At 40.6% G+C, this 25,416-nt stretch overlaps 1 protein-coding gene and 1 long non-coding RNA gene across 3 annotated transcripts; one reads left to right on the top strand and one right to left on the bottom strand.

The window, feature by feature from the left end:
• LOC112245066 (zinc finger protein OZF-like) lies at positions 1 to 24,361 on the bottom strand. 2 transcript variants are annotated; one of them, XM_042310850.1, is made up of 2 exons: positions 23,830 to 24,361; positions 1 to 91 (listed from the first exon to the last, which is right to left on the bottom strand). In XM_042310850.1, exons 1-2 carry the CDS (start codon positions 24,116 to 24,118, stop codon positions 39 to 41), a joined length of 342 nt encoding a protein of 113 aa, XP_042166784.1. In that variant the 5' UTR covers positions 24,119 to 24,361; the 3' UTR covers positions 1 to 38. The 2 variants fall into 2 exon arrangements, with proteins under 2 accessions (XP_042166784.1, XP_024268777.2); XM_024413009.2 differs by lacking the exon at positions 1 to 91 and adding an exon at positions 5,575 to 6,932.
• Positions 2,049 to 3,191, top strand: LOC121841613. Its single transcript, XR_006080633.1, has 3 exons — positions 2,049 to 2,138; positions 2,250 to 2,549; positions 2,681 to 3,191. It is a non-coding gene; the product is annotated as an uncharacterized LOC121841613 (long non-coding RNA).
• Positions 24,362 to 25,416: the final 1,055 nt, after the last annotated feature.

Genomic DNA, 25,416 nt, shown 5'->3' with positions numbered 1-25,416 from the left:
TCTCTCTGGCTGTAGAAGTGTTCTTCCTAACCAGTCCCTCAACAGCTCTGACTGAGCTCCACCCTCACTGTGTCTTCAGAGGAGAGGAAGGCTGAGGAGGGATGGAAGGATGAATGGATCAGTCAATAAAGTGTAGAGCTGCTGTCTATGCTGTCTGACAAAATCACAATTTTAGTAGTTCATTCAAGTAATTAAGGCTTAATGACTGCTAAATACCAACTATCAATTACTTAGATCATGTATTTTCAGGTAGAGATACATCCTTGGGACGTCCCTAAGCCCGTTGAAGTTGACATTTAAAATGGCTAAGGTTAGGGTTTAGGGTAGGGATGTCCCAAGTATCCCAGATAGCATTGAACATTGTGCATTCTTCTGTCTCTTTTACATAGCAGGTGATGGGTTCTGAACTTGAAAATATTAAATATCCTTATTATGTGAAATTGAATGAAACAATTGTTTTTGATGCTAATATGATGTACAATATTCCATGATGTTTCTATATGATAACAATAGAGTAATATATTTAATATGCCAAATACTATTTTTTAAGTTTCACTAATTCATTTTAATTAACTTAATCATTATGGTTCAACATCAGTTCACCGTCTCACCTCATACTGTATTGGAGCAGCAGCAGCGGACTTGATCGTTGATGCTAATCATCATGTTTGAATCTGAGACTAAATAGACTACAACTCTAAAAATGAAGGGTTCAGCAGGAGTTGTTCTCGGATCCCCTAAGAACCGTAGTGTTCTTGGTCAATGAAAAACAGCCCCAAAAGGTTATTCAAATAACTTGTTAGAAGGTGGGTTCACCGAGGAACCTCTGTTGTTGCTGGACTTCTTCCGGGAACTTCGCAATTACAACTGAAAACTATGGTGACAAGTTTGGATGCGACAAGTTAAAAAGGTTAAGTTGGGTTGATGTTTGGTACTGAATATGTCTCGAAATCATTTATATATAATAAAACATACTAAAAATGAATAACGAAGATAATGATGGTTTTCTGTAAATATTAGAAAGCCGGGTTTGACCGTCGGAGTTGTATGAGCTACAGTACAGTACCGTTATCTAGCTAGATAACGGTATGTCCTAACTAGGCACAACTAGGTTTGGATTATTTCCCTCAACTATATTATTTACCATATATTGTATATCGTTTCCATAAAGCCAACATGGCTTTACACTCATTAACGTGTAAGTTTCCAATCTAGAGCAGTTCCCACTTTTGTGATGATGAACTAGCTAACGTTAACTAACTAAGGACGGTGACCTGTCCAGACGAGATGTTACAACGAACTGAATCGTCAATGGAGGTCTTCCTCTTTATATAGCCTGCTACAGCATGCAATACTATTAACTCACAAGGGGGCATAACGTTACATGTATAATACTATCCCATTTTGGAAACGTTACAAGGACAATACTATCCCATTTTGGAAACGTTACAAGGACAATACTATCCCATTTTGGAAACATTACAGGGACAATACTATCCCATTTTGGAAACGTTACATGGACAATACTATCCCATTTTGGAAACGTTACAAGGACAATACTATCCCATTTTGGAAACGTTACAAGGACAATACTATCCCATTTTGGAAACGTTACAAGGACAATACTATCCCATTTTGGAAACATTACAAGGACAATACTATCCCATTTTGGAAACGTTACATGTCTGCGCCCCTGTGGAGGGAAATTAATATCTTAGATGGTAGCTGAAGATGGGATTCAAATACATAATGGTATTAATACAGTGTCTAGACTACCTCTTTTGTATAAATGCCCTTTAGAATCCAAACACAGTATTGCCACGCAGCAAAATGTTGCTTATAATCATTCAAGTCAGCCTGATAAAATATTGAACAATTTGTGTACAAAGATATCTTGAAATGTGATATTAGGCCTGTATGGCAGTACTCTTACTGTATGGCAGTACTGTATTGGCTAATGCTTTCTCCAATATGTTCTTCTATTTTACATTACATTGTATATTGATGCCATTTATCTTTCAATGTTTATTTGATATATATCTTTTAATGCTTGTAAGACAAATTCTTTGACACATTTTCTCTTCCTTTGATATTCTTATAGGACAGAACATGGACACAATGCAATTGGGATCAAGAAGGTACAGATCTGTTGTAGGACAGCTGCATTTGAAGTGTACATTTAACTTTCATAGCAGTCAATACAAACTGAAATCTATTAGCATCCAAATGTGTGCAAATGATCTTTTCAGATCTTCTCAGAAATGAATCAAGTCCATGGAATGGATATAGACAAAAAGAGAATTGAAGGACTATCAGAGAGAGGCGAGGCAGGGGTGAGGACATCATCCTGCTATTTTGACTGTCCTTGAAGGACAATACAGAATAGGGATTTGCGCTTATTCCTTCCCTTTCTCTAATGTATTTTGTAATAAAATTAGCAAGTGTAGTAAGATCATTGCTTTACTTTACTTGGACTGGAGACCGCAGCGATCCTGCTCTTGCCCAACCTCTTCAATGAGGACCCGAGTGGCCTTTATGTCCGTGATAAGGTATGCCAATGCACCAATCATATGTTTCTTCATAAACATAAGTGTGCACGCTTATATAAAACTACAGCTGAACATTTATGTTCTTTGTTAATTGTATGTGTATGAATCTTTTCTTACTTTTGTTGACACAGATTTTACTGCTCTTCACTCATTTATTGCACATCGGTGGAAATCCATTTCACCATGAGAGTGAAATCCCGCTGGCCTTTGATGGGGAGAACATCCACGCCCTCGAGGACGTCATGGGACTTGGGTCTCTGCTAGGGGTGTATTTTTATTTTCTATTAATTTTCAGAAAAACACTTATGTTGTTAAGTTACTGTGTTCTAGGGATAAGAGAAGTTGGGTGAAGTTACCAGGGCCGGTCATAAAGATGGCAAACTTCCTAACATAAGTGAATATGATATACACACTAAAGCTGAAATATCTGTATTTAGCATCAAGTCTACAATATTGTTAGTTTACCTATGATTCGTTTTTATTGTACATCATTATTAAAAAATATTTAAATGTCATGAAAAGCACTGAACAAAGTAAATGTATTATCTATTATGGTCTGACATGTCTGCAGAAATTTTGTAATGTAAATTGTTTTGTAAATATTAATTCACATTTGTGGTGCCATTAAATAAAGAATGAATTATTTAAATCAATATTGTCATTATTAAAATATGTTTTTATAATGGAGGGAGGGTGGACAGGGAGTTTAAGAAATGAACCCAAAAAGGTTCTTTGAGGAACCATGATAAGGGGTTCGCTCGCTGCCTCTCAGATCAAAGGTCGGTGCATTTGCTCCATTCCCGAAGTGTGCTCTCCCTGAGATTGCAAGTTTGAGGGATCCCCAAGTCAGGATTCATATCCCCATTGCCAAATGTGGTGGTTAATTTCTCTAATATCAAATGAGGAGAAACAAACATATCACACAAGTCAGAGTTATTCTTAAACTAAATCTTTAAATACTTAATATGGGAGCAGGGCAATACAACGCACACATACAAAGTGAATCAATTGAGTGCTCTAAGATAATGATGGCTGGTCGACAAATCACCCCCAGATGATTCGTTGAGAGCCACGAGACAAAAGTATTTTACAGCCAAGATACACCCCTTTCAATCTACATGACAAACAATAGATGTATAGAACAGGTCACAAGGTTAAGACTTGTATGAAATATACTTATAATTCACAGCAGACAGCATCTGCTGTAAAAACAGTCCTCTTTGTGTAGAGACCAGGGTCTGGCCCTAGGGTCATCTCTCCCTGGTACCATATAGAACAGAAACACATGCTCTGGAATGCAGTCTCTTTAGGTTTTATCACCGAAAATACATTGTAAATCTCCTGCCAGTGTTTTCACCCAGGGGCCCATCCTCAGTAGAACACACAGACACTATAGTTCTAAGAACTCTCTATTCTGTTGCATAAAACAACCATTTGATGCAATAAAAATATTATAACATAATCTTGTAATTTTGCTCTCAATGTCCACTGAAAGTTGACTAGTAACAACAACGGGGACCTAAAAGACACCCACCATGAGACCCACTAAATCTGCCCAAGAAGCGACAAACAAAAGAAAAAACCCACAACAAACTTAAAAACGGGATGCAACTAAAGGTGTTGACTCTCCACATCTATCAAGACAACTGGAGCACTGGGCCAGACACTCTTAAATAGAACCTGGACCAGCTCAGGTGAAACACCTTCCCACTAACGAGATGGACAAGCCAGCACAGGTGTAACACATACTGACTAACGATGTGACACCAATCAGTGCGTCCTACGTGCTAATGAGCTAAAGTTCAACCTCACAACATAAATGGAAAAACCAAAGCCTGTAAAACATTCCCCTTTAAAGACAACAAATATATCCTATATTTTTGATGGACAAGTTTGCTCACCACCAACAGAAAACAACTTCCATTTCACATTATAATCAACTACAATGCTTCACATTCTACAATATAAACATGGTGTCTGCTGGCTGGCAACAATTGAAGACAGCAAAAAAAAACAAAAAAAAATCAAAATAATATACAATAGTATTATTTTTTTCATTATTTTTTTATAGAACCCAAAAACTCACTAGCTAATAGAACTCTAGTCCACTTTCTTATTTAACTAGGCAAGTCAGTTAAGAACAACTTCTTATCGACAGTGACGGCCTAGGAACAGTGGGTTAGCTGGGGGGAGAACAACATATTTTTACCTTATCAGTTCGGGGATTCGATCCAGCAAACATTTCGGTTACTGCCAAACGCTCTAACCACTCGGCTACTGAAAGTACGTTGAAAGTAATTTAAAAAATGACCCGAAAATACATATTTTCAACTACAACCGAACAAATATTGGATGTCAGGCATAGTCTCCTTTTCAATTACATTTTGCTAGGTGGGATAGCCCCAAAGTAAAAACACAGTTTTAACGTGTTCAAATCAATAACCAATATGCAGTTTGTGATATATTGAAAACCTAAATGTAAAATGTGCTATGTACACAAACATCTGCAACAATAATCACATTACTTGTATTTTTTAAACAAGCTCCTTATAAACTGCACAAGCATCAGAAACACTTGTTTTGACAAGTAGCAATAAATCACTGATATCGATTAGGGGGGGAAATCAGGTTGTACGTGCTGTTGAAACTAACACAACTAAAAGAACACATTGAAATGGGAGATATCTTTTACCTCACTGATTAGAGGACAACCTGCAGAAGACAGTCAACTACATTTTGGAGTGATGCATTTAAATGTAGGGGTCATTAAACAAAGGAACGCAACACTTATTTGTCATCACTCAACGATATCATGTTGAAATCAATTGTGCCGAGAGGGAGATGAGGTTGCACGTCCTGTCAAAACTAACAGCTCAAAAACCACACGGAATCAGAGAATAATGTGTACATCACTGGTTAGAGGACAACTTGTAGAAAACAGCTAGCTACATTTTGAAGTGTTGCATTTTGATTCAAGTGGGTCACCAACACAGGAAGTGTAACACAGCTCTTTTTGTGTTAGTCACTTTTTGTTAAATCACATAAATAGTACTCTTTCAATTCAGAGCCTGGATTTTTCCCAAGGCTAATATCCATATCATGGTGAAATCAATAGAACAGGGGGCAAACTTTTAGGATTCTACATTGTGAAATACCTTAAAATACTCCAAATACAATGTTAAAAACATTCTACATTGTGAAATTATTTCATTGATATCATGAAACAACTCCTTCATGTATTTTCTGATGAGTTCTCTCCTGTGTGTGTTCTCTGGTGTAGAGTCAGATGGCAAGATTGACGAAAACTCTTCCCACATTGAACACAACTGTAAGGTTTCTCTCCTGTGTGTGTTCTCTGGTGCAATATCAGGCTGTTTAGCTGAGTAAAGCTCTTCCCACATTGATTACAGCTATACGGTTTCTCTCCAGTGTGTGTTCTCTGGTGTAGAGTCAGATGGCAAGATTGACTAAAACTCTTCCCACATTGAACACAGCTGTAAGATTTCTCTCCTGTGTGTGTTCTCTGGTGTAGAGTCAGAGTGCTAGATGCAGCAAAACTCTTCCCACATTGAACACAGCTGTAAGGTTTCTCTCCTGTGTGTGTTCTCTGGTGTTGAGTCAGAGTGCTAGATGCAGCAAAACTCTTCCCACATTGACCACAGGTATAAGGTTTCTCTCCTGTATGTGCTCTCTGGTGTAGAGTTAGATTGCCAGATGTAGTACATCTCTTCCCACATTGATCACAGCAGTAAGGTTTCTCTCCTGTGTGTGTTCTCTGATGCACTGTCAGAGAGCCAGATCGACCAAAATTCTTCCCACATTGAACACAGATATAAGGTTTCTCTCCTGTGTGTGTTCTCTGGTGCACTGTGAGCTCTCCAGATTGACCAAAACTCTTACCACATTGACCACAGCTATAAGGTTTCTCTCCTGTGTGTGTTCTCTGGTGTATAGTTAGATGGCCAGATGTAGTGCATCTCTTCCCACAATGACCACAGCTGAAAGGGTTCTCTCCTGTGTGTGTTCTCTGGTGCACTGTCAGAGAGCCAGATCCACCAAAACTCTTCCCACATTGAACACAGCTATACGATTTCTCTCCTGTGTGTGTTCTCTGGTGTACAGTCAGAGAGCCAGATCCACCAAAACTCTTCCCATATTGAACACAGCTATACGATTTCTCTCCTTTGTGTGTTCTCTGGTGCATTTTAATGCCTGATGACGTGAATCTCTTCCCACAGTCAGAGCAGCAATGAGTTCTCCTCCCTGTGGATCTCTGCAGGTGTTTATTGAGGTGTTCTGATCTGGAGAGACTCTTCTCTGCCTCTTCAGCATCATAAGGTTGTTGAGGCTTCCCAGAGGATCCACGATAGTCCCGTCTCTCTCCTGTGTGAACAACAAAGTCAGACAGATGATTAAAGGCCCACAACAGCAGTAATCCCCTGTAAAAGTTGATGCCAACAGCATAGCCATGATGTTATACAACAATTGTAATGTCTGTAATGAATGTTAAAATTATTTGACAATTGTCTTAAAATGAGCAAGAATAGTCATATGTTGTCTTGTTTTCACATTAGTAGTAACATCGATGATTGTAGGATAGAAATAAGATATTCATGTTGTTGAAACCCTAAACAGTGTGCCAGACAACTTTTGGCCTCCAATATAGGCCCCTTTCTGTGTTTGCTAAAATTGGGGTTACGAGGGCGATTTGATTGCAGGAACTCCTCCCTGCTAATGAGGAAACTGATAGTTATGGATGTACGATATCTGCCTGGAGCAAAAATGGCGAGTAAAGGTTTTAGTTTTTCACAATGGATTCTGAATGTGAATGGGGGAAAACTCAGGGGAGTAACCTCCATTTCCAGGTTGCTTATGAGTGCATTTCACACTACTTTGGATTATAATTTTAAGGCTCGTTTGATGGTCCTGTTTAATGTGTTTGCTACAGTATTATGAATTATGTGTAATTATTAACCTGTCTATGACACAGGTTCCGCTAAAGAAACCCCCCCCAACATTCCGCTGAAAAGGCAGCGCGGGATATTCAAAAATATTTTTCAGAAATATTTATCTTTCACACATTAACAAGTCCAATACAGCAAATGAAAGAAACATCTTGTTAATCTACCCATCGTGTCTGATTTTTAAAATGGTTTACAGCAAAAACACAACATATATTTATGTTAGATCACCACCAAATCCAAAAAAAACACAGCCATTTTTCCCAGCCAAAGATAGTCACAAAAGCAGAATTGGATCAAATTAATCCCTAATCTTTGATAATCTTCATTAGATGACACTCATATGACATCATGTTACACAATACATTTATGTTATGTTCGATAATATGCATATTTATATCCACAAATCTCAGTTTACATTGGCGCCATGTTCAGAAATGCCTCCAAAATATCCAGAGTAATTACAGAGAGCCACGTCAAATAACAGAAATACTCAAACTTTGACGAAAGATACGTTTTACATATAATTAAAGATACACTGGTTCTTAATGCAACCGCTGTGTCAGATTTTTTTTAAACGTTACGAAAAAAGCATACCATGCAATAATCTGAGACGGCGCTCAGACGTAAATATATTTCTCCGCCAAGTTGGAGTCAACAGAAATACGAAATTACATCATAAATATTCCCTTACCTTTGATGATCCTTCATCAGAATGCAGTGCAAGGAATCCTAGTTCCACAATAAATTGTTGTTTTGTTCCATAAGTGGCCAATTAGCTACTTCAGCTAGCACGTTTAGTTCACATGTCCAAAAGCTGGCGCTGGTCCAGGCGAACTCGGACGAAAACTTCAAAAAGATATATTCCAGGTCGAATAAACTGGTCAAACTAAGTAGAGAATCAATGAGTTGAAAATCAACCAGCCCCAGAATTTCCACTTCCTGTTTGGAAGTTTGCCTGCCCTATGAGTTCTGTTATACTCACAGACATAATTCAAACAGTTTTAGAAACTTCAGTGTGTTTTCTATCCAATAGTAATAATAATATGCATATGTTAGCATCTGGGACAGAGTAGGAGGCAGTTCACTATGGGCACGCAATTCATCCAAAGTGAAAATGCTCCCCTATCCCTAAAAGGGTATTAATTAAAGAACTGGGTTAATGACAGTATCCATTTGGGCGTTGTCAATAAAGTTAAGATTTTATTTTGTATTTCACACTTATTTAACCAGGTAGGCCAGTCGAGAACAAGTTCTCATTTACAAAGCAGTGCGACAAAAAAACAGTTACACGTGGGATAAACAAACGTACAGTCAATAACACAATAGGAAAATCAATATACAGTGTGCAAATGGAGTAAGGAGGAAAGGCAATAAATAGGCCATAGTAGTGAAGTAATTACAATTTGGCAAATTAACACTGGAGTGATAGATGTGCAGATGATGATGTGCAAGTAGAAATACTGGGGTGCAAAAAAAGAAAAACATGGAGATGAGGTAGGCAGTTGTATGGGCTATTTACAGATGGGCTGTGTACAGCTGCAGCGATCCACTGCTCAGATAGCTGATGCTTAAAGTTAGTGAGGGATTTATGAGTCTATAACTTCAGCGATTTTTGCAATTCGTTCCAGTCATTGGCAGCAGAGAGCTGGAAGGTAAGGCGGCCAAAGTAGGTGTTGGCTTTGGGGATGACCAGTGAGATATACCTCCTGAAGCGTGTGCTATGGGTGGGTGTTGCTACGGTGACCAGTGAGCCGAGTTATGGCGGCCTAGCAAAGACTTATAGATGACCTGGAGCCAGTGGGTTTGGCGACGAATATGTAGCGAAGGGCCAGCCGACGAGAGCATACAGGTCGCAGTGGTGGGTGGTATATGGGGCTTTAGTGACAAAACCGATGGCACTGTGATAGACTGCATCCAGTTTATTGAGTAGAGTGTTGGAGTAGAGTGTTGACATCACCGGAGTCAAGGATCGGTAGGATAGTCAGTTTTACGAGGGTATGTTTGGCAGCGTGAGTGAAGGAGGCTTTGTTGCGAAATAGGAAGCCGATTTAATTTTGGGTTGGAGATGCTTAATATGAGTCTGGAAGGAGAGTTTACAGTCTAACCAGACACTTAGAATATGTGGACAACAACAAATACCTAAGTCAGAATCGTCCAGAGTAGTGATGCTAGTCAGGCGGCGGGTGCAGGCAAGATCGGTTGAAGAGCAAGCATTTAATTTTACTAGCGTTTAAGAGCAGTTGGTGGCAACAGAAGGAGTTTGGTATTGCATTGAAGGGCATTGAAGCTCGTTTGGAGGTTTGTTAACACAATGTCCAAAGAAGGTCCAGATGTATACAGAATGGTGTCGTCTGCGTAGAGGTGGATCAAGTAATCACCCGCAGCAAGAGCAACATCATTGATGTATACAGTGAGTGAAGGAGGCTTTGTTGCGAAATAGGAAGCCGATTCTAGATTTAATTTTGGATTGGAGATGCTTAATATGAGTCTGGAAGGAGAGTTTACAGTCTAACCAGATACCTAGGTATTTGTAGTTGTCCACATATTCTAAGTCAGAACCGTCCAGAGTAGTGAGGCGGGCGGGTGCAGGCAGCGATCGGTTGAAGAGCATGCATTTAGTTTTACTGGCGTTTAAGAGCAGTTGGAGGCCACAGAAGGAGTTATATGGCACTGAAGCATGTTTGGAGGTTTGTTAACACAGTGTACAAAGAAGGGACAGAAGTATACAGAATGGTATCGCCTGCATAGAGGTGGATCAACAAATCACCCGCAGCAAGAGCAACATCGTTGGTATATACAGAGAAAAGAGTCGGTCTGAGAATTGAACCCTGTGGTACCCCCATAGAGACTGCCAGAGGTCCGGACAACAGGCCCTCCGATTTGACACACTGAACTCTGTCTGAGAAGTAGTTGGTGAACCAGGCGAGTCAGTCATTTGAGAAACCAAGGCTGTTGAGTCTGCCGATAAGAATACGGTGATTGACAGTCGAAAGCCTTGGCCAGGTCGATGAAGACTGCTGCACAGTACTGTCTTTTATCGATGGTGGTTATGATATCATTTAGTACCTTGAGCGTGGCTGAGGTGCACCTATGACCAGCTCGGAAACCAGATTGCACAGCGGAGAAGGTACAGTGAGATTCAAAATGGTCAGTGATCTGTTTGTTAACTTGGCTTTTGAATACTTTAGAAAGGCAGGGCAGGATGGATATAGGTCTGTAACAGTTTGGGGTCTAGAGTGCCACCCACTTTAAAGAGGGGGATGACCGCGGAAGCGTTCCAATCTTTAGGAATCTCGAACGAGACAAGAGAGAGGTTGAACAGACTAGTAATAGGGGTTTCCACAATGGTGGTGGATAATTTTAGAAGGAGAGGGTCCAGAGGGTCTAGCCCAACTGATTTGTACGGGTCCAGCTTTTGCAACTCTTCCAGAAGGAGAAGGTTTTTGGAGTTAGAGCTACAGGATGCAAATTTCTGTTTGAAAAAGCTAGCCTTTGCTTTCCTAACTGACTGTGTGTATTGGTTCCTGACTTCTCTGAAAAGTTGCATATCGCGGGGATTATTCGATGCTAGTGCAGTACGCCACAGGATGTTTTTGTACTGGTCGAGGGCAGTCAGGTCTGGAGTGAACCAAGGGCTATATCTGTTCTTAGTTACACATTTCGTGAAAGGGGCATGCTTATTTAAGGTGGTGAGGAAATTACTTTTATAGAACAACCAGGCATCCTCTATTGACGGGATGAGGTCAATATCCTTATGCTTGCAAAAGTGTTTTAGGTAGCGTTTGACAGTGATGAGGGGTGGTCGTTTGACCACCCCTCGGATGCAGGCAATGAGGCAGTGATCGCAGAGATCCTGATTGAAAACAGCAGAGGTGTATTTGGAGGGCAAGTTGGTCAGGATAATATCTATGGAGGGTGCCCATGTGTACGGATCTAGGGTTGTACCTGGTGGGTTCCTTGATAATATGTGTGAGATTGAGGGCATCTAGCTTGGATTGTAGGACGGCCGGGGTGTTAATCATATCCCAGTTTAGGTCACCTAACAGACGGAACTCTGAAGATAGATGGGGGGCAATCAATTCACATATGGTGTCCAGGGCACAGCTGGGAGCTGAGGGGGGTCTGTAACAGGCAGCAACAGAGAGAGACTTATTTCTGGAGAGATTAATATTTAAAATTAGAAGCTCAAACTGTTTGGGTTTAGACCTGGAAAGTATGACAGAACTTTGTAGGTCATCTCTGCAGTAGATTGCAACTCCTCTCATTTTGGCGGTTGTAGTTGGGGATGGAAACTTCAGAATTTTTGGTGGCCTTCCAAAGCCAGGATTCAGACACGGCAAGGACACCAAGGTTGGCGGAGTGTGCTAAAGCAGTGAGTAAAACAAACTTGAGGAGGCTTCTGATGTTAACATGCATGAAACCAAGATGCCTGGGGACACACAGGGCCTGGGTTAACCTCTACATCACCAGAGGAACAGAGGAGTAGGATGAGGGTATGGCTAAAGGCTATCAGAACTGGTTGTCTAGTGCATTGGGAACAGAAAGTAAAAGGAGCAGATTTCTGGGCGTGGTAGGATAGATTCAAGGCATAATGTAGAGACAGGGGTATGGTAGAGTGTGGATACAGTAGAGGTAAACCTAGGCATTGAGTGACGATAAGAGAGGTTGCATCTCTGGAGGCACCAGTAATGCTAGGTGAGGTCACTGCATGTGTGGGAGGTGGGACAAATGAGTTCTCTGAGGCATGTTGAGTGGGACTTGGGGCTCTGCAGTAAAATAAAACAATGATAACAACCCTAAACAACAGTATACAAGGAATATTGACATTAGACAGACAAAGCGAGGCATAAAGCAATCGCAGGTGTTGATTGGGAGAACAACGGGTAAGACAAGACAACCACAGGTAAACTGGAGATGAATGGGCAGAGAGGGTCAGTTAACTACACACAGGGCCTGAGTTCGAGGCTGGGACCGACAGATAAACAAAATGGAGTACCGTGATTAATGAACAGTCCAGCAGGCATCAGCTACGTAGCCAAGTGATCATAGGGTCCAGTGAACAGCAAAATGTATGGTAGTCTTTACTACGCTGGCCGGGAGATGCGCCTGGCTCGATAACTGGTGCAAGCTTCGGGACAAGGGCGTTAGCCACTGTAGCCAAAGGTCCAGAGCTTACGGCAGGAATCCGGTGATGTCGTGGCTTCTAGTAATCTTAGTGAAGAGTCTGGGAGGCATCAGCTGTGTAGCTGAGTGATCATAGGGTCCACTGAGCAGGCCAGGAGATGGGCCTGGCTCAAGGCTAGCTTCGAGGCTGGGCAACTCGGTGGCAGCTAGCTAGCTGCGATTATCCGGTGTAATGGTCCAGAGAAAGGGCGCACACTTAATTACGCATACAGAAGTAGGACTAGTCTACCTTGTCTGCACACAAATGTAGGCCTATAAATGTGCCCATTTGGGGATGTCTGGTAGTATTTCTGATTGTCTTAACGCACCACCACTAATGAGTTGTGGAGCTTCTCAAAAACATTTTCTTCACCTCAAACAGCAAGTAAACAAAGTATAATCAAAATTGCGTATGACAATATCTCTTCAAAGTATTTTCGTAAAACATTTCCAGGTCTCACCCTTTCGATAACCACTTGGCATGAAAGGGAAAAAAGTCATGCTCTGATCCAGTGGAAATGTCATAAAATACCTGATTACTTCTTATCCTTTGCACAAATAGCCGACAGCTGTGTCTGTCCAGAACTCACTGGTGCCAGGAAACTGAGGGCCTAGAATATTTTATACAATGTTGCAAGTTTCGTAGGACCAAGTTGATAGTTGATACAATGTTTCAAGATCGTTGTAGACAGGCCATGTGCAGAAAATGTGATATTTAGGCTATTTTCTACCTGCAGGATGCAATGTTTGTTTTTTTGGCTTTATGTAGGCAATTTTTACATAGTTGGCAATGGCAATAAAAATTAAATATAAAAGTATCATTTTAACTTAGATAGAATGTATATTAATCACAGACAATTAATTATAAATTAAATGAAACTGTTCCACGAAAATATGCATATGAAAATCCTTACTGGCACGCAGAGTGGTAGAAATGGTAAGATAACTTGGCACTCCAAATGGAAAAGGTTGCCGACCGCTGGTGTAGCCCACTACAGGAAACTTCAGGAGCATAACGGCAGAATTTCTCCCCTTCTGGTTAGGATCTCTGGCTCCCTCAAGTCATTTGTGTGTCTTCATTATTTGATCAAACAGCATGCTTAAAACTTCTTACGGCTGCAGGGGCAGTATTGAGTAGCTTGGATGAAAGGTGTCCAGAGGTGCCCAGCGTAAACGGCCTGCTCCTCAGTCCCAGTTGCTAATAGATGTAATTTATTATTGGTATTGGATAGAAAACACTCGGAAGTTTCTAAAACTGTTTGAATGATGTCTGTGAGTATAACATAACTCATATGGCAGGCAAAAACCTGAGAAGAAATCCAAACAGGAAGTGAGAAATCTCAGGTTGGTCAATTTTCAACCCAGACCCTAATTAATTTACAGTGGGATATGGATGAAGGGCTTCCACTAGACGTCAACCGTCTCTAGAAACTTGAATGAGGCTTCTACTGTGATGTGGGGCTGAATAACAGCTGAATGAGTCAGGTTTCTGGCAGAGAGCCATTTCCTGGTCACGCGCATTTCACATAATAGCAACCTGCGTTCCATTGCTTCTCTACACAAAGGTTGGAAAGTTATTGAAGATTTATGATAAAAACATGATTCGATACTTAGTTTGAAATGTTTCTGTAATATAAACTTTTTGAAGTTTTTGTCCGATGTTATGCCTGACCTGCACGAGCGTTTGGATATGTGTACCTAACGCACTAACAAAAGTAGCTACTTGGACATAAATAAATCATGGACATTATCGAACAAATCAAGCATTTATTGTGGAACTAGGATTCCTGGGAGTGCATTCTGATGAAGATCATCAAAGGTAAGGGAATATTTATAATGTTATTTCTGATTTCTGTTGACTTCGGATATTTTTTCTTTTTCTGAGCGCCGTCTGAGATTATTGCATGATTTGCTTTTTCCGTAAAGATTTTTTTTAAATCTGACACAGCGGTTGCATTAAGGAGAGATATACCTATAATTCCACGTGGATAACTTGTATTTTCATCTACATTTATGATAAGTATTTCTGTTGAATTGATGTGGCGATGCAAAATCACAGGATGTTTTTGGAACTACTGAACGTAACGCGCCAATGTAACCTCAGATTGTTTTATATAAATATGAACTTTATCAAACAAAACATAGTGAGGGAAACAAGTATTTGATCCCCTGCTGATTTTGTACGTTTGCCTACTGACAAAGAAATGATCAGTCTGTAATTTTAATGGTAGGTTTATTTGAACAGTGAGAGACAGATTATCAACAAAAAAATCCAGAAAAACGCATGTCAAAAATGTTGATTGGTTTGAATGATTAGCATTTTAATGAGGAAAATAAGTATTTGACCCCTCTGCAAAACATGACTTAGTACTTGGTGGCAAAACCCTTGTTGGCAATCACAGAGGTCAGACATTTCTTGTAGTTGGCCACCAGGTTTGCAAACATCTCAGGAGGGATTTGTTCCCATTCCTCTTTGTAGATCTTCTCCAAGTCATTAAGGTTTGAGGCTGACGTTTGTCAACTCGAACCTTCAGCCCCCGCCAAAGATTTTCTATGGGATTAAGGTCTGGAGACTGGCTAGGCCACTCCAGGACCTTAATGTGCTTCTTCTTGAGCCACTCCTTTGTTCCCTTGGCTGTGTGTTTTGGGTCATTGTCATGCTGGAATACCCATCCACGACCCATTTTCAATACCCTGGCTGAGGGAAGAAGATTTTCACCCAAGATTTGACGATACATGGCCCCGCCCATCGTCCCTTTGATGCAGTGAAGTTGTCCTGTCCCCTTAGCAGAAAAACACCCCCAAAGCATAATGTTTCCACCTCCATGTTTGACGGTGGGGATGGTTTCTTGGGGTCATAGGCAGCATTCCTCCTCCTCCAAACACGGCAAGTTGAGTTGATGCCAAAGAACTCCATTTTGTTCTCATCTGACCACAACACTTTCACCCAGTTGTCCTCTGAATCATTCAGATGTTCATTGGCAAACTTCAGACGGCATTTATATGTGCTTTCTTGAGCAGGGGGACCTTGCGGGCGCTGCAGGATTTCAGTCCTTCACGGCGTAGTGTGTTACCAATTGTTTTCTTGGTGACTATGGTCCCGGCTGCCTTGAGATCGTTGACAAGATCCTCCTGTGTAGTTCTGGGCTGATTCCTCACCGTTCTCATGATCATTGCAACTCCACGAGGTGAGATCTTGCATGGAGCCCCAGGCCGAGGGAGATTGAGATTCTTTTGTGTTTCTTCCATTTGTTATTCTGTCTCTCACTGTTAAAATAAACCTACCAATAAAATTATACACGGATCATTTCTTTGTCAGTGGGCAAACGTACAAAATCGGCAGGGGATCAAATACTTTTCCCCCTCACTGTACATGTATTGTGTAACATGAAGTCCTATGAATGTCATCTGATGAAGATCATCACAGGTTAGTGATTCATTTTCTCTCTTTGTGCTTTTTGTGACTCCTCTCTTTGGCTGGAAAAATGTTTTTCTGTGGCTTGGTGGTGACCTAACATAATTTGAAATTATCGGACACTGTGGTGGGATTAACAACAAGATTACCTTTAAAACGGTATAAGATCCTATGTTTGAGGAATTTTAATTATGAGATTTCTGATGTTTTGAATTTGGCGCCTTGCACTTTCACTGGCTGTTGTCATATCGAACCCGTTAACGGGATTGCAGCCCTAAGAAGTTTTAAAGCATCAGACCAGTTCTGTACATATAGTTGATTTTATTAAAAGGTGTGTTTTTATATGGAAAAATACAAACAACATTTCAACTAATCGATTGGTAGAATGAACAGATGACTCTTGGTTGACCAAGACTTATTTTAGGTGGGGACAGCACTAGAACATGATTTTGGGGCTCCTGAGTGACGCAGCGGTCTAAGACACTGCATCTCAGTGCTTGAGGCCTCACTACAGACACCCCGGTTCGAGTCCAGGCTGTGTTTACAACCGGCTGTTATTGTGAATTAAACAAAGGTTACATTTTTGTTCAATAATATAAAACATAGTTCATTCAGGGAGTTCAGACCCCTTCCCTTTTTCCACATTTTGTTACGTTACAGATTTATTTTAAAATGTATTTATAAAAAACAGAATCCTCATTAATCTACATACATTAATGACAAAGTGAAAACAGGTAAAAAACAGAAATACCTTATTTACTTAAGTATTCAGACCCTTTGCTATGAGACTCGCAATTGCTTTCAGGTGCATCCTGTTTCCATGAACCTCTTATGGCTGCGATCCCCGTACAGGGATCAACATCAGGGGAAATTTCAGAGTGATAAGTAAAAAGACAACGTCGTAACATTAAACATTCTTGAAAATACAAGTGTCTTACACCCTTCAAAAGATTAGAATCTTGGTAATCAAACTACGTTTTCCAATTTAATATAGCTATTACAGAGAACAAATACCACGCTTTTGTTTGAGAAGAGCAATCAACAGAAACATTTTTCCCATGACAGTTTTTACACATTCACATCTGAAGGTAAAATTATGACTTACATTCTGATATCTTGCTCTTATTTCTCTTCCTGAGGGTCCCAGTGATCAAATGAAGTGCCGTTTTCTTTGATAAAATCCATTTTTATAGCCTAAATCTAAACATTTTGTCAACCATTTGTGCCGTGAATTCCATCTCTATCAATTTTTTTACGGAGCATTCAACGTAATTACACACCGTAAACAATCGTTTATCTAGTCATGGTTGGTTTCAGTGCATTCCTCTGGATGTTTGCAACACAGCCAAAAGTCAGTGTTTTTTTTTGCGGGGAGTATTGACCGAAGTGAACAGATTTGAAGACAACGAGCAATGACTTCCTTGCGCACCAATCAAGCTTCGTTGATTTAACTGTATTTCTGCCCAATGACCACGGATCTTCATGAATATCTAGCTGGGTCGATAGCCAATGAGCTGAGGTAAATGCCAGTATGTGATGGTTATGGGTTGGACCACCATTCCTTGTTTGTAAACGCACGTGTAACGAACTCCATTCTCGCCTTGACCATCAGAGTAGTTTCAGTGACGCTTGTTACGCACAGCAGTATTTTGGAAAGTAGTATTTTCAATGATTTCATTGAAGACATCATGGCGAATAAATCAGGAAAAGCGAAGTCCAAGTCTAAGTATACAGATTTGCACCAGATTATAGAAGAGATTGATCGGGAAAGTGAGACAGATATTTTGTTTGAGGAATCTAAGTGTTATGATTCAAACAGGAGCTGAGGAGCTGTTTCTGCAAGGACAGGACGTACTTCTGGACGGGTAAGTGCTCATGCCGTTTTATGAAATAGAAATATATATTTTTGCAAAAAAAAAATTGGTTTGTTTGGGTGTGTGTGTTTGTTGGTTGGTTTGGGTGTGTGTGTATATATATATATATATATATATATATATATATATATATATATATTCCATGTCAGATATATATATTTTCAATTTTTTATTCAAATGGAATGGAGTAGAACAGCAAACACACACATGGCCACTGCGCCTGCTACTCCTCTCCATTTCCATATGAAATAGGCATTGGGTGCAGGCCCGCAACAATGGCCGGAGTTGAATGGAACAGCACTTCACCTTAGTGACTGTTCCCTCTGCTCTATACAATACATATCTGTTTATTTTATGTGATGATAAAAGGCTCATACAAATACAAATATTTTTTAAAATGTTTTTTCACAGTGATAGCGACTTCGACTGGGAGCCCCCGGTGCCAAGCTGCCCGCTCTACCTCTGCCCCCTCTACTCCTGCCTCCAGTGGTGTTCATATGCCACAGTTCATTACTGCAGGCATGACTGTGCCAAAAGGGCACAGTATGGAGGCGTCGTTGTGTTCTGTGTCGCATGACCTGCACCACTTGTTCAGTTTGCCTCTGCTTTACATCAGAAAGAGACTGCTATGGGACATGGCACAGGCAGCAAAATATTGTGTAGAGGACTTTGATATGTTGTATATAGTTATAGGTCATTTCACCAATTCGGCAACTTGGGTACATTTGGGCAACTTGTGTGGGACACCTGGGTGACTTCATGCTGAATGTCATGTAGCTCACCCATTCCTGAAGTTAGTCTGAAACTTTGCACACCTACAGTTGCCCTCTTGTGTTATCCATCAAAATTATATCCAGCATCCTCTCTGACTGTGTGGCTATTCTAGTACATGTGAAAGATGATACTACAACAATAAAATACAGAAAACGTATGCTCTTTCTTTATCTTTTCTTCCACCAGATCTACTGTGTTATATTCTCCTACATTCAATTAACATTTCCACTTCAGAATGTTTCCAATCAAATGATACCAAGAATATGCATATCCTTGCCTCTGGGGCTGAGCTACAGGCAATTAGATCAGGGTATGTCTTCAGGTGGAAATTGAGAACAAGGGATGCAGCCATAATCATCCTTGAGATGTATCTACAACTTGTTCGGAGTCCACCTGTGGTAAATTCAATTGATTAGGCATGATTTGGAAGGCACACACCTGTCTATATATGGTCCCACAGTTGACAGTGCATGTGAGAGCAAAAACCAAGAAATGAGGTCGAAAGAATTGTCCGTAGAGCTCCGAGACAGGATTGCGTCAAGGCACAGATCTGGGGGAAGGGTACCAAAAAAAATTATGCTGCATTGAAGGCTTCCCTCTGACACAGTCTACTATATAGGTCCTGGATGGCAGGAAGCTTGGCCACAGTGATGTAATGGGCTGTTCGCACTACCCTCTGTAGAGCCTTACGGTCAGATGCCGAGCAGATGCCATACCAGGCGGTGATTCAACCGGTCAGAATGCTCTCAATGGTGCAGCTGTATTACCTTTTGAGGATCTGGGGACCCATGCCAAATCTTTTCAGTCTCCTGAGGGGGAAAAGGTTTTGTTGTGCCCTCTTCACGACTGTCTTGGTATATACCCACATGGGTGATTGAAAGATGAACTGAGGTCCACACTCCAGTCCAGTTGATGGTGGTAATGCACCTTAAAGTTGGTTGCCAACCGCCATATAAAGTTCAAAGAAGACAAAGCAGCCCGAAGGAAGGAGAAATGACGAGAAACGCATTTGGATTACCTTTTGGGGGATCGCAACTGGTTACCTATTTTGATGTCAAAGTATTTGAAATAATTTTGATGTGATATGAAAGTATTATTTGGAATTATTTTGAGGTGATATGAAAGTACAGTGATTTATGTTTCTAGAAACATATTGCAATTGAGAATCGATTCACATTTAGATGGAATATTTGACTATTTTAGCTGCCAGAGCCAGTCTACCTCTGAAAATAACATACCGTCCTTGGACCTTGAGGAGTAACAGGAGCAGCAATCAGCAGTAGAAACAATAACAAAGTGAACTCCCTGCCCGTTTCGGTAAAAAGCTGAGGGATGGTGCTGGAGAAATGCAACCATCCATGATATCAACATTATAGTTTTAACCATGTTTTGAGGATATACTGTGTTTGTTTATATTTACTGACAAACATTGGAGAAAATAAAGCCTTATATTCTGGGTTCTAATGGGGGACAACAGCTGAACTAAGCTCATGAGGTATTTATTTAGAAGTGAATTCTTAAAGAAGCAAATGGTTACATATCATTAATGTATAAGTCCCAAAATGGATGTAACAACTGCTGATTGCACCTTTAAGAGTACATCTTGGGCTAAGCTAATAAGAGATATTGAGGAATACAATATTTCAGGCATTGTCATTGGATGCATTTGATCAATTGTTAAAGTTTTGTTGATGGTCCACTCTTGATGTTCTACACGTTACAGTGTAGCTTCAGCCATTCCTTCAGAACAACATTAAAGTGGAGAACCCAGTGGCGTGCCGTGGGCCTGGGCCTTCAGTGAGGTCCTAGACAGTCCCACCCGAATTAATCCACCTCTTATTACCATCATTATGATGTCATGGCTCTAGACACTATACATTTAGACAGAAACGCAGTATAACCAGGCGTTGTGTCACCTTGAAATTGACATTTTTATTCAGAGAATTGCAGGGGAAAACTACAATACAGTACAGTTCAACTAATAGGCAAGAACATAGTCGAGTGCAACGGAGTTATATGAATATTCTTCTTCTATCCATTTCTGGTCCACAAACTTTGAGCTTTAAGTCAAAAAAAATTAAAATACAGCGTGTTCAGTAAACAGCGCATTGTCGCACCCAAAGCAGTTTCACCGTGATGATAAAGACACAACTATTCACTGAAAATAAAAGAAAGCAAACAAATCATTTGAAACATAGGCTATTTGCCATTTTATTTTGTTAATATATAGGCTATTTAATATTAACGAAATAAAATGCGAAACATACATACACATTTAATAAAAAATAAAATGCATTGTATGCCTACTCACCAAAGGCTGATTATTTGAACACAAAAGCCTTCCTCCTTTCTTCTTCAAGAAGACTTCAATGACTCTGTTGTACAGTCTGTGCGTTTTAGTTCCACCAATAAGTCCTTTTCTATCGACATGGAGGCTAATGATGAAAGCCGAGTCTGTCCAGTAGCATTTCTGGAATACGTTTTGATTTGCTTTAAGGCTGAGAATGACCGCTCTACAGAAGCCGTGGACACAGGGATAGTCACTGTCACACATGCCAATGTGTAAAGTTGTCCCATGTCCTCATTCATATTTTTCTGTTTAAGGAAATCAAGGAGATCAGAGGGACTTTTCCCTTCAAAATCAGTCATAGCATACATTACAGTCAGTTCTGTTTTTAGCTTGGATAGGTTGAACAGTGTTCCGTGACTCTCTTGTTAATATGTGGTTTAGGCTGTTTGCGGGATTTTTTTCCGGTAGGTCTGAAAGTGCTGGGGGTCCAGGAGGGAGAGAAACATTCAAGACCACGAAAAATGTAACGTTTCGTATCTGGCAAAGAATGTTGTCCAGAATATTGCTGTGGAGTTGTTGGTAGTATGTGTGAGGGTCTCCTTGTGCTGGGCCTCTGCGTGCGCTGGGTGAACTTGAGATGTGCCCTGTGTCATCGTAGATTTGACTGAACCTGCGCCTCTCTCGCTCAATTGTGTCACAAAACTCGTACACCCTTGTCAGGCAGAATTGTACATCCAAAGTTTGTTTCTGTAGAATTCCAAAAAGCCCATCCGAATAATAAAAAATCCCATTGAATGTTTCAAGCAAAAAACAAAACTCAAAATCATCCAAACGTGCATTAAATCCATCAGCCATAAGCACAGTATCCCCGTCATGGTCATCATGATGTTCCAGTAAGTGGTTAAACAGCTCCTTTAGGGCAACTCTCTTTTCAAAGACTGCATTAACCAATCTAGATGTATATTGCCACCTCGTTGGTGCAACCTTAAAAATGCTGCAAGGCCATTGAGGTTGGCAAAGAAGACCTTGCATTCTTTAAGCTTTGAGGCTCCTTGAGTCAGTACTAAATTTAGTCGATGTGCATAGCAGTGAATGAATAAGGCCATCGGTGCCCTCTCCTTAACTTTAGCCTGCACCCCATTGAGTCCAGATGCCATGACTGCCGCGCCATCAAAACACTGTGCCACAACTTTATCCAGACTACATTCATTTTCCTCCAAGAAACGGAAAATAAGAGCGGCAATGTCATCAACTCGCTTGCCGCTTGTCACATCTTCAAATCTGATGAATCGCTCCTTGACTCCTGTGTCCGTCACATAACGCAGGACGAGTGAGAGCTGTGCTGCATTTCCCACATCTGTTGTCTCGTCCACCATAACAGCAACAAAGGGAGCTTTTTTAATCTCCATTTTCATCACTTCTCCCATCACTTCAGCAATAGCATAAATTAGGTCATTTTGTATTTTGCCTGACGTCCCAATGAACACTTTGTTAGTGGACAGGTGGTATTGTAAATCTGTGTTGCTTTCAGAAAGAAAAGAAAGAAGCTCCACGTAGTTCCCTTTGTTTGTGGAGTCAGCACTTTCATCGTGTCCCCTAAATGAAAGTTCCTGTTTACCCAAAAACATGACACAATCAATGAGTATTTTCAATATTTCCCTATTTTTCTTCACCTTTTCATTGTGCAGCTCCGTTGCCCTGCGCGCTTGTTCGTTGAGCTGTAGATCCACTCGGGTGTCCCCAAAAGTTTTCAAAAGCACCATTGCTTGTAAGTGCCCAGCCGTACTTTGGTGTCTCGTTGCTGCCTTGATTAGACAACTCAAGTTTGCAAAGCCAGTGTGGCTACAAACACCAAATCGATCACTTGCAAATATCAGGCATTCCCAGCAGTACAGTTTGCAGTGCTTCTCGGAGCCTGTGAGCCATTGATAGCGCTCGCAGTTGGAACTTTGAAAGTGGCGAACGAACCCCTTTCCCGCCTATGACAGGCTTTGTAGCGTCGGCGTCCTCTCCTTACAATGTCCAACTTTTTTTTTAAAAGTTTGTCTTGAGAATGGCGTTATAATTATATCCTCGACCAAATCGATATCTTCTCCACCTTCCGCCATTGTGGGTTGAAAAAACAGCTTAGTAGTACAAAAACTCCTTAGTAGTACACAGTTTCCTAGTTCTGAGGTGCCCATAGGACCTGCCTCTCAATATTGGTAATCCAATCAAAAGACGTGCACGCACTACGCCTGCTAGCTGGCTCCTGTGTAACACTGGAGCCAGCCAGCAGGCGTTCAGAATCAACAGTGCGGGCGCTTGTAGCTTAAAGTGAATGGACATGAACATTTTGTGTCAACCAGTCAGCCTTAGAGTTGGCTATTGGCTAATAGCCAACTCTAAAGCTGACTGGTTGACACAAAATGTTCATGTCCATTCACTTTAAGCTACAAGCGCCCGCACTGTTGATTCTGAAGGCCTGAGGGCAGATTTTAGACCCCTGGCAACACATGATGGCTGAATATGATTGGATAAAAGATCTAACATAAAGACCTGCCCTCCAAATCTCAACCTGGGGCTGGAAGCAGTGCAACCAAGAGGAAAGCTATGAAATGAAGAGTATAACTCTTACTCTGGGGAATAATTTAATACATATGTGGGAAAATATATTTAAAAAATATATATATATTCTGATGTTTAGGCCAGCTAGCTAGAGCTAGAGAAGGCCTTGCTGGCCCTGACGGCCCACCCCTTTACTGCATATTGGTGCCCCTTTACTGCATATTGGTTCAACGACTGCAGAGACGGTACTTACTGGTGTTAAACAGATCTCCAACCTCCTCTTCTTCCTCCAATGTGACAGTAATCTCCCCCTCCTCCTCTTTCACTCCAAAAAATGCACCCTCCTCTTTCACTCTGAACGTGTCTTCCTCTTCTTTCACTGAAACGTCTTTCTCTTCTTCTTTCACAGTAACAGCCTCACCCTCTACTTGTTTTTGTATAGTAACATATTTCTCTTCCTCCTCCTCTTTGATGAGAGCTTCTTTCTCCGTCCAGCAAACCTCCTCTTCTTTATCGGGAAGAGAGTAGCTTAGTGAACTCATGGTCGGAGATGTTAGCCAGCTAGCATTAGCGACTAGCCTAGTTCTAAGCTAACTTAGCAAACCAGCTAGCTGACAAACAACGTAAATATATAATTAAATGGGTCAACAAGTACGTACGACAGAAGTGTGTTTAATACACAGCGACTAATATACACCAAAAACAGTGTAAAGAGCGTGAATGTTGTAGCTGTGTTTGCTAGAAAGCTACGGAGGTGTCTGACAAGCTGTTGTTGTTGAAGGAGCGTCCCGTCCACTAGATTATACGTCACACTGGCAGCATCGCCTGAACCTAAAATACGCACATCGCCATCTGCTGACTGGAGTGGGCAACGCAGTTGAGCAACCAAGCGTTTATTTTTCATTTATTTCATAAAAGTTTATTATTATATTGAGTTGTTCAAAGAGAAGCATGTGATGATTGATTCGTTTTTAATGAGAATTTAAAACCGACTTTACACCCACTACATATTTTTATTGAACCATACATCTGACATGGATCATTTTGACCCCAGAGGCATATCTTTTATCGTAGCCAACATGTGGTTTATTCAATTCTTCCAGTTTTTCATGACTTTGTCAATCAACTTGTTCTTAATAAATCTAAATATGGTTCAGTGTTTCTGTATCAATATCAACTTTCATTTTGACCCCAGGCAAAAGCACCTTTGATAAATAGGATGTTCATTTAAAATCAAAATCACATTTTATTGGTCACATACACATGTTTAGCATGTTATTGCGGGTGTTGTGAAATGCTTGTGGTTTTAGCTCTGACAGTGCAGTAAAATCTAACAAGTAATATCTAACAATTTAACAATATATACCCAATATACACAAATCTAAGTATTCAAATCTAGGTTTCTCTGTAGACATGATCCATCCCACCAGAGGGTGGAGGGGCACCTGTATCAGTGGTTTTGACCAGATAGACACCTGCAGACACACAGTATAGTGCCTCCCATGTACTCTCCTAAGATTGGATTTTTCTATACCATGTATCACATGACTGTACAAAACTATCAATGGTAGAAAACTCTGCCAGTGGTAGAAAAGTCTACCAGGAGTATACAGTGCATTCGTAATGTATTCAGACCCCTTCACTTTTTCCACATTTTGTTACATTACAGCCTTATTCTAAAATGTAAGATTTTTTCCCTCATCAATCTACACACAATACCCCATTATGACATCACAATACCCCATAATGACATCACAATACCCCATAATGACAAACCCCAAACTTTTTTTTACATTTATGCACGTATTCAGACCCTTTGCTATGAGACTCGAAATTGAGC

The sequence above is a fragment of the Oncorhynchus tshawytscha genome, linkage group LG32, assembly GCF_018296145.1.
Source record: "Oncorhynchus tshawytscha isolate Ot180627B linkage group LG32, Otsh_v2.0, whole genome shotgun sequence".
Lineage (NCBI taxonomy): Eukaryota > Metazoa > Chordata > Actinopteri > Salmoniformes > Salmonidae > Oncorhynchus > Oncorhynchus tshawytscha.
This window is presented reverse-complemented; position numbering and strand designations above follow the sequence as displayed.

Excerpts from the sequence above, each read along its gene's own strand:
- LOC112245066 (XM_024413009.2), bottom strand. The coding sequence starts at position 24,118 with ATGAGTTCACTAAGCTACTCTCTTCCCGATAAAGAAGAGGAGGTTTGC. Across the intron at positions 6,933-23,829 it reads TGGAGATCTGTTTAACACCA|GAGAGAGACGGGACTATCGT; the intron begins GTAAGTACCGTC and ends TTGTTCACACAG.